This window comes from Mauremys mutica, chromosome 17, assembly GCF_020497125.1.
Source record: "Mauremys mutica isolate MM-2020 ecotype Southern chromosome 17, ASM2049712v1, whole genome shotgun sequence".
Taxonomy (NCBI): Eukaryota; Metazoa; Chordata; order Testudines; family Geoemydidae; genus Mauremys; species Mauremys mutica.
The window spans coordinates 21,877,851-21,887,610 of record NC_059088.1 but is presented as its reverse complement, the minus strand read 5'-3'; the positions used below and the strand labels follow the sequence as shown (position 1 = coordinate 21,887,610).

General features: G+C 46.3%; 1 protein-coding gene across 1 annotated transcript; it reads left to right on the top strand.

Annotated features, from left to right (window-relative positions):
• Nucleotides 1-757: 757 nt before the first annotated feature.
• On the top strand, nucleotides 758-7,306 carry PSMB4 (proteasome 20S subunit beta 4). The gene is made up of 7 exons (XM_044990645.1): nucleotides 758-925; nucleotides 1,714-1,920; nucleotides 4,081-4,227; nucleotides 5,265-5,346; nucleotides 5,543-5,659; nucleotides 6,492-6,580; nucleotides 7,151-7,306. Exons 1-7 carry the CDS (start codon nucleotides 780-782, stop codon nucleotides 7,161-7,163), a joined length of 801 nt encoding a protein of 266 aa, XP_044846580.1. The 5' UTR covers nucleotides 758-779; the 3' UTR covers nucleotides 7,164-7,306.
• The last annotated feature ends 2,454 nt before the right edge of the window (nucleotides 7,307-9,760 follow it).

Sequence of the window (9,760 nt, the reverse complement as noted above, 5' to 3'; positions counted from 1 at the left end):
TTCTGCAACACACAAAAAGAGCAACCCTGAATGTGAGGTGAGCTGGCATCAGGGCCGGCTCCAGAGCCCAGCGGGGCAAGCACCCGCCTGGGGCGGCCCTTTCCTGGGGGGGCGACAGGCTGGGCCAGCGGAACCTCCGCAGTCATGCCCGCGGGAGGTCCGCTGCTCCCGCGGCTTGGGGGCGCCTCCCGGGCATGACTGCTTGGGGCGGCCAAATTTGTAGAGCCGCCCCTGGCTGGCATCCTTAGGTCAGTCATAACTACAACGGCCAATTATTCAAATAACACAGTTACATTATTATTATATTTACTTATGGATCATATTCAAATATAGGGGATAGCTTTGGGCAGGGAAGCTCTGGTATCCTAACTACCCTCAAGCCCCACGGCCAGTTCAGGGTAGTGAAATGTTCCTGCTGAAATGACGAGCAATGGACTAGTTAATAGCATTTTCCATGCAAAGCGCCATCAGTAGGGTTCAGAGTTAACACACCATAGCACTGAATGAGGGCAGGTCACAGCTCCAAGAGTCATTGTTTCAGGGCGGCTTTATTGCTATGAGGGCCTCGCTGAAGGTGGCTGCACCCACAGGCCCTCCCAGGAGGAGCTGAGAGCCAGTCCCCACCCACGCCGCACCCAAGATGGCGCCCTATGGGACTCGCCTGTTTTCTGTGGGGGCCACGCTCAAGATGGCGGCGCCCGGCGTACGGCGCGCGGGAGGGGACAGTGGCTGCTGCGCCTGCGCGTTGCACAGACTCCGTCCGCGCCAGAGTGACTAAGATGGAAGCCGGGGGGATGCGGCTGCCGCTGCCGTTCTGGGCCGGGGGCCTGGCCCCGGGGGAGCTGTACAGCCTGACCGGCCCCAGCGCGGCCGGGCCGGGCCTGGAGTCCCAGGCCGGGGGCGGGGGCCCCCTCACGCGGACCCAGTGAGTGACCGGGAGCCGCTTTCGGTTCGGGCCGCGGCCTCATGGGGGGGCGGGGGGGAGCGGAGCCGGAGGGGCCTGAGGGGCCGGGGCTGGGGGAACTAGGGACTTGAAGATTTTCCGGGGGGAGGGGAAGCTGAGCTGGGGGAGGGGAGGGGAGGGGAGGGGAGGGGCCAGGCTGGGGGAGGACGGGGCTGGGTGGGGTGGGGTGGGGGGGTGAAACTAGGGACGTGGAGATTTTCCGGGGGGAGGGGAAGCTGAGCTGGGGGAGGGGAGGGGCCAGGCTGGGGGAGGACGGGGCGGGGCTGGGTGGGGTGTGAAACTAGGGACTTGGAGATTTTCCGGGGGGAGGGGGGTGCGCTGAGGATGGGGACGGTGGCTGGGCGAACCCCCAGGGCCACATGGGTGGGGGGGAGGGAGAGATTTGGGGGAGATGGCCGGGAGCACGGAGGACACAGGTGAATTGCTTTCTTGTGCTAAGGAGGGGACAGTGTTGGGGCCTTCTGGGAAAGGGGTGAACAGGGTTGGCTCCCCTAAGGTCACTGGAGGCTGGTGTTTCCGCAGCCCCTATTGTATATGCCTGTGCTGCCCTGGCATCGTGCTTTGTGACCCATTGATCCCCATGTAATGAGCAGCCCCTGACCCAACCCCCAGGGGGTTAATTTGGAGCAGAATTACAGTCTGTATCTGGGAGTCAGGCTCAGGAGAAGAGTAAGGGCCGCTAAAGAAGAGTAATGCTGCTGTTGGCTGTCCGACTCAGGGAGCACTGATGGTTTTGCTGGTTTCCCCAGGAATCCCATGGTGACGGGCACCTCGGTGCTGGGAGTGAAGTTTGACAGCGGTGTGATCATCGCTGCAGACATGCTTGGCTCCTACGGCTCTCTGGCCCGGTTTCGTAACATTTCCAGGATCATGAAAGTGAATGATAACACTGTGCTCGGTGCATCTGGAGACTACGCTGATTTCCAGTACCTCAAGCAGGTCATTGACCAGATGGTGTAAGTATTTCTCCTCTGCTGACCCATGGAAGCAGACCTTCCCTCTCTCTGTTAGAGGGAGCCCCATTTCCCAGGCAGGGCAAGCTTGCACTCTTGTGCCTATGCTGCGGATACCTAGACGTTGCTCCACTAGACTTTACTGTAGTAAAGAACAGAATTATCAGACACATAGATGAACACGATATGTTGGGGAATAATCAGCACAGCTTTTGTAAAGGGAAATCATGCCTCACCAATCTATTAGCATTCTTTCAGGGAGTCAACAAACATGTGGACAAAGGTGATCCAGTGGAAGTACTTGGACTTTCAGAAAACCTTTGACACACTCCCTCACCAAAGGCTCTTAAGCAAAGTAAGCAGTCATGAGAAAAGAGGGAAGGGCCTCTACTGGATCAGTAACAGGTTTAAAATATAGTAAAGGGTAGGAGTAAATGGTCAGTTTTCACAGTGGAGAAAGGTAAATAGCGGGGTGCACCAAGGATCTGTATTGGGGTCAGTCTGTTTAACATATTCATAAATGAACAGGAAAAAGGGGCAAATAGTGAGTTGGCAAAATTTGCAGATGATACAAAATTACTCAAGATAATTAGATCCAAAGTTGACTACGAAGAGTTACAAAGGGATCTCACAAAAGTAGATGACAAGGCAACAGAAAGGCAGATAAAATTAAATATTGATAAATGCAAAGTAATGCATATTGTAAAACATAATTCCAAGTATACATACAAAATGATGGGGTTTAAATTAGCTGTTACCATCAAGAAAGAGATCTTGGAGTCCTTGTGGATAGTTCTCTGAAAACATTTCCCCAATGTGCTGCAGCAGCAATCAAGCTAACAATGTTGGGAACCATTAGGAATGCGATAGATAGTAAGACAGAAAATATACTGCCAATATATAAATCCTGGGTACGCCCACAACTTGAATACTGCGTGCAGTTCTGGTCGTCCCATCTCAAAAAAGATGTATGAGAATTGGAAAAAGTACAGGGAAGGGCAACAAAAATTATTAGAACAGCTTCCGTAGGAGGAGAGATTAAAAAGACTGGAGCTGTTCACCATGAGAAGGAGATGACCAAGGGGGAATATGGTAGAGGTCTATAAAATCATAAATAGTTTGAAGAAAATGAATAGGGCAGTGTTATTTACCCCTTCACATAAAGCAAGAACCAGGAGTCTTTTGATTAAATTAGTAGGCCGTAGGTTTAAAAACAAACAAAAGGAAGTACTTCGTCGCACAATGCACAGTTAACTTGTGGATCTCGTCAGGGACTGTTGTGAAGACTAAAAGTACAACTAGATTCAAAACAGAATTAGATAAATTCCAGGAGGATAGGTCCATCGATAGCTGTTAACCAAGGTGGTCAGGGATGCAACCCCATACTCTGGGTGTACCTAAAACTCTGACTGCCAGAAGCTGGCATGGTCAGTGGGGGATGGATCACTCGATAACTGCCCTGTTCTGTTCATTCCCTCTGAAGCATCTGGCACTGGCCACTGTTGCAAGACAGGATACTGGGCTAGATGGAACATTTGTCTGATCCAATATGGCCATTCTTATGCTCTCTAGGGTTTGCCAGTCTAGCAGCTTTCATTAACACTACATAAAATATTTTAAATGAATGTAACACAAATACCCCAAACTAGTGTTTACAAAATGAATTAAACCAGATTTTAGCATCTCTGGAGCTGTCATTTTAAGTGGGAGCTCTTTGTCCATCTGTCACTGAGAGTGCAAACTTGTCTCCATCCTTTAAGATCCCACCACTACCACTCCTGCTTATCTGGCTTTGAGCATGCAGACTAGCTGGAGATTAATACAGGGGTATTGACTCTTGGTCTGCAGTCTCCTTCACCGCAAGAAGGAAATCACAATTTCTGCACTACAGATCTCTCCTCACAGGCCCAGTGTCTCTCCGACAAAGAGCCTATCAACAGGCCTCTACAGTTACCCTTCATTTACTTTAGATCTGTGGCTGATGACCTGTAAGAACACAGAGCAAATGTGGTTTTGCTTTAATGGCCTGTGAGGATTTAATACGTAGGGCATATTGTCTTATTGCTAGCCTGGCTGGCAGGGGTGGGGGCAGTGGTTAAATCTAAATAATGTCAGATGATTGGTAAGTTCTTCTAAGTTGTCTAAAACTCTTCTCTATACTAGAATTGATGAGGAGCTGTTGGGAGATGGTCACAGTTACAGTCCAAAGGCCATTCACTCCTGGCTGACCCGAGCTATGTACAGCCGGAGATCCAAGATGAATCCACTGTGGAATACTGTCGTTATTGGAGGCTTTTACAATGGGGAGAGGTAAGTCCTGCACAAGCTATGCGGGATGTGTAGCGTAACTTCTCTGCTGCGTTTCCACTTTAGGGACTCGAGCCACTCGCCACTCAATAGAAATAGGTGTCATTTATAGTCCCTGGTAGAATAAAGCTCAGGGCTTGATTTAAGGAAGGACAAACAGTAAATTTGAAAGATCTAAAAATGTTTGTAAAGCACAGGAAAGGGCTTTCAATACGGTCTTATCAAACTTTTATTAACTAATATGAGGTCTTGGGGCATCAATTTGCTGCCTCTTACAAGACAAGATATAGTCTGACCTGAATCATGGTGCATAGATATTTTTCCCTTCCATTGCATGTGCCAGATTTTCAGTGCTGGGGCACACGACTGCCTGTCTGTATAATTTGCATATGCAGTTGTTGCAACTGAATGTGTAATTGCCAGTGAGGCCTGCCTTTTGTATACACAGTTGCATGCGCCTGCCATTATGGCCCTTTGTGTCCCATAGATCAAATGCACTCTCTTCCCCGCCCCCCCCACCCCCCAATGGGCACTCAATTTACAGCCTTCTCCTTGCTTCTCCTCAGGGACAGCCTGTCTAGGAGAGAGAGCCCCCATTCCCCACTGACTGAACCACTTCATAGGGGAGCAGACCCTCGCTCTTATCTAGCAGCACACATCCCGCTCGAATGCAGTCTGTTACAAAGGAAAATACTAGAGGGTATTTTAAAAAGAGGAGTAAGCAGTGTTCTTGAAGGCCAGAAAATACCTGGACCTCAAGCAGTTCTTTCGAGTAGTAGACTGGAAGTTTGTTTGATGCTTGGCTTTGAAAGAACTATCTGTTAAAACAGGAGCCACTGAACATTCCTTCCTTTAGTGGCCTGTGTGCCCAGAGTATCAGCTGGACTTCACCTTTTTCTTGGTTAGCCTGAGGGGTGTTTGCTTTGTCAACTTGTGCTGGAGTTGCGTTTGTAAGCTGGCTACAACACCAGGAGTTGTCCCAGATGCTGATGTTTCTTCTGTGCAACCAGGAATGAAAATTTCCATCATTCTGTGTTCAGTTTTCTAGGGTACGTTGACATGTTGGGTGTTGCCTATGAAGACCCTACACTCGCTACTGGCTATGGAGCTTATCTAGCTCAGGTAAGTGCTTGTAGAACATTGACTGGGAACTGTAGAGAGAAGCAGCATAGTTTAGTGGCAAGAGCAGGGAAGTGTGAGTCAGAGGCTTGAGTTCTTTGCTGTGACTAGTGCATGCTGCTCTGTTGCTTTAACTGCAACTTCAGCCTCGTGGAATTGAGTTGTTGAAGGTTTTATTTATTTATTTATTTAAATGCAGCCATTAATGAGAGAAGTCTTAGAGAAGAAACCCATCTTGACAAAGGATGAGGCCCGGGACCTGATTGAGCGCTGCATGAAAATCCTGTATTACAGAGATGCCCGATCATTTAACAGAGTAAGTATCCTGCCTTGGTGTTCCCTAGTCATCCTGCAGGAACTGCAGTGCCTGTTGTGCTGGCTGAACTGACATGCAGAGTCCAGCCTCTAAGTTTGTGAGATTCATCTTCAGTCATGATACTCAGTTGTCGTATAGCAACTTCCTTCTCCTGACTTCAGAGTGGTTTAGAGCTACTAAGCCTCACAGCACCTCTGTGAGATAGTGAACTGGGGAGTATATTTGGTTGAGATAGAACTTGCCCAGGATGTTACAGGTTGTTTGCAAAACTGGGAAGAGAGCTCAGTCCTTGTTCCCTGCTCTAATCTTGGAAATCCAGCTTTTCAAGATTTGCAGTGGCTCCTTCATCCCTAGCAACAGCAAAACGCAGTTTGCCAACTACCAGACAGAACCGGCAAGGACACTATCTTAGTCTCAACTTTTCATAAGGATATATAGGCAAAATACACCAAATTAGCTGATGTTTCTCTCTACATTTGGGATGTGGGAATTGACATTGGTGCTTATTAGAGTGAGTTGCTCCAGCTAGCTGACTTCAAGTAAATGTCAGGGCTCAGACTAGTCCTTCAGTTAGCTGTGAAGGACCCCTGCTTTTGTTGGGCAAAAGGTAAAGCACTAGGTGAAGCTAATTGAATGTGAAGCTAACTGAGTCGTTATGTTAAAGGAAATTAAGTTAACCCTGACCAAATTTTTTCAGTGAAAGTTGAACTTCAGATATTCATTATTTGGTCACAAACTATTATTTACCCCATGTCAAAGCACTCGCAATCTCAGATTTCATTTGCATTAGTCGGGCTTTACTGGAAATTCTAATTGTTGATCTCCTCCTTAGTACGAACTTGCCATAGTGACTGAGAAAGGAGTTGAAGTGGAAGGACCTCTGTCCGTAGAAACCAACTGGGACATAGCACATCTTATCCGGTAACTTGCCAAAAGTCATACACTTCACTGAACACTCAAACTGACAAACGTCTTGTAACTTAAGGCCATCTAACTGCCCTAGGAGCTGAGCCTCCCTCTGGCCCTCATGGGGTTGGGGTTTTGTAGATAACTTAAAAAAACCAAAGACATTTAGTTGTGTTGCTCTGCTGTTGGAACAATATTCCTACTTGGTTCAATAGCTTGGAAGAACTTGGGGGCATGAATGTACAGTTCTGGCCGGGAGGGGGGAAGCATTTCTTCTGTCTTTTCTTCACCAAGCAATAGCCTCTGAGTTTGGCTAAATATTGGACCTGGTTGCTTTGTTTCTATGGCCAGGGTTTGAACCATTACTAAACCAAGGTCCCTAGGGAAGAGAGAGGCTGCTGACTTACCTGTTTACCAGGTTTCCACTTGTCTTGGGCAACTGCCTTTTATCAAGCACTGTGTCTGACACCTAAAATACCCAAATCTGTTCTTCCCACTTATTGATGCTGACTCTGGTTTGTGTGTTCTGCTTGTATAACTGACTTGTCTTCAAACAACTTGACCTTTTTAAAAATCTCCTTACAGTGGCTTTGAATGAAATCTGAAGAATTGCTTGAGCCTGGTGCGTCCATTTCACCTTTCGTATGCACGGTGTAAATCAGTTATATCTACCAGAGCATAGAGCTCTGAGTGACCCTGAGTTATACAAGTTTTGTAAATGAAATAAATATGTTGAAACAAGTTTGGATGTTTATGGTGTTTAAGCTTGAAAATGTACTCTGCATGGGATCTCTCAAACTGGTGGTGTACCAGAAGAAAAGTCTCATTTTTAGCTTTACTGAACAAGTAACTAAAAATCAGAAACAAGGGGTCAGAGCATTTCAGGGTCACAGGGAGTCAGATGTTCCCCTGTTCAGAAATTAATTTCTTTTAATGGTTGGTGGTAAGTGCAGATCTATATGAACCTCTTCTAGAAGAGGCCAGGATTTAATGGAGCATCCGTTTTTTTGCTGGCAAGCTTACCTTTCACAGTTGTCAGTGGCCTGGCTGTGACTTCACCTTCATTGATAGAAGGCTGTACCTGTTCTGTCCTATAAGCATAGCACATGTATTATAAGACATTCTCTTAGTCATAGCTGCAGCATGGGTGCTATATCGACCCTCTAATGCAGAAACAGATGAGGGATGGACAACAGTGGGGTCTCCTACTCTACACCCCCCCCTTTCTGGCCTTTAAGTCTAACAGTTGGACATCTTGTCTCGCACTGGTCCTGCTTCTGTCAGTAAAGGCCACGCACTACTCCCTCTGCTTAGAAAGTGCTTTTATCTAGTGATCTCGCTGTACATACAGATTAACTTAAAATAGACCATGGAATGTACCCAGCTCACAGGAGACTGTTCAGGGATGTTACCTAAAACATCTTAAGTTGTGGGCATGTTTACCATACTCACAACAGGGAATACTGTAAGCCGGCAACTATATTTTGCATCCATTTAAGTTCCTTGTAGAGGGCATTGCACTAATCCAAGTACAGAAGTCTCTTTCCAAGCCATCACAACATTTGGAATATCCAGGAGCAGTGGAAGACTGGAGCTGCAAACTTGAATTGAGGTAGGCAGACCTGCTGCTGCCCTTTCAGTGACTGGTAGCAAGGTTCATGGTGGGCGACCAAAGTTTGCTCTATAGATTCCTGTACTGGCTGAGCAGGACACTTAATCGTAGAGGGTCTGTGCTTAGATGGAGACATGCTGAAGGCAAAGGCTTCAGGTTATTGTAATGCATGTGAAAATATTATTACCTGCCAAGTTCATCTGCGCTTGCAACAGGAACCCTCTTCATTTCAGACAGATGAATTAACACTTATAAACAGCGTTACCTCATCTGTTTTGCTCTGGAGCTGCTGACCTCCAGAGTTTCCTGCTTATTTACTATGGAACTAGGTTTGACATCCTATTCTAATATCTGGCAATTCAGTAACATGATTTAACACCATGAGGTGATACAGGGCAAAATGTCACTGTCACATCACTTATTCCCAAGGCTGGTCATTCTAACCCAAAAGGGCAGTGTTCTCCCCTTACTGCCCACTATGCTCCACAAGAGTTTAGCAGCTGTAAAGAGATCTTATTACTAGGCCAGCATTGCATTTACACAAGCTGTTCATGCTAATATTAATAAAAACTGACACTTGGGAAAATAACTGTTTTGAGATGTAGTCTTTGCTTCCCATGTGCTCAGTTTCACAACTTAAGCACTCTGCAAAGTTTTAGTGTAGCATCAAGCAGTTTGGGATGATGTGAAATGACTATAAGCCTCGGAAAATTAAGAGCTACCTGGTTGTAGGCCTCAACAGTCTCTCAATTTACCCTGAAGCTCAACTGAAATGCATTTCAGAAAAACCATCAACATTTAGTAGAGGTGTGTACTCAGAGGTGTGACAACCACTCAAACAACATGGGCAGCCCTACAGCCTGGAATACCAACTGTTGGAGAAACAGGGTTATGAATCTGTATCATGATAGGTAAAAACCTTTAGCTCACCTTTTAATCCAATACCAAGTGCAATGAAAACAATTTCTAATAACACCATATGGAGCAAGTGCTAAACTACACCAGCTAGATGATAACACAGGGCTCCAACCTTTCCTCACAAGTAATTCTGGAGGGAAAAAAAAAAATCAATGTGACCGTAAGTGTTGACTAGTGTGCCTCTTGTCCCCATATTTAAGCACTACTCAGGAAAATTAGACTTGTGTCTAATCTAATTGTCACAAATGAGTGTTTTATGAGCAGGCTTGTACTTAAAACATTAAGTAGTCCAATGTCCTGTGAAGAAGGTATTTCAATATCTTCTCCATGGTGCAGATTGGAAAAAAACTTGATACCAAGAGGTTACAGATTTCAAGTTTTCAAACTTAGGTGCTTAAAGTTGAGCAGTTGCCTAAATTTGGATGCCTGACTCCAGTGACTTGGCCAAGGCTACATAATATCAGCGCAGAGCCAGGATTAGAACTTGAGCTGCTAGCTCCCAGCCTGTGCTCTGGTAACAGGCCTAATGCTTTACTGACCTTCGTAAATAGTAAAAACAAAGAAACAACCTTTGCTCTTTAGCTTATAGCTGTCTTAAGAAACAATAAGATATTACCTCTAAAGAATTAAAATACCAGTTCATTCAGTTAAATAGATGGTCTGAC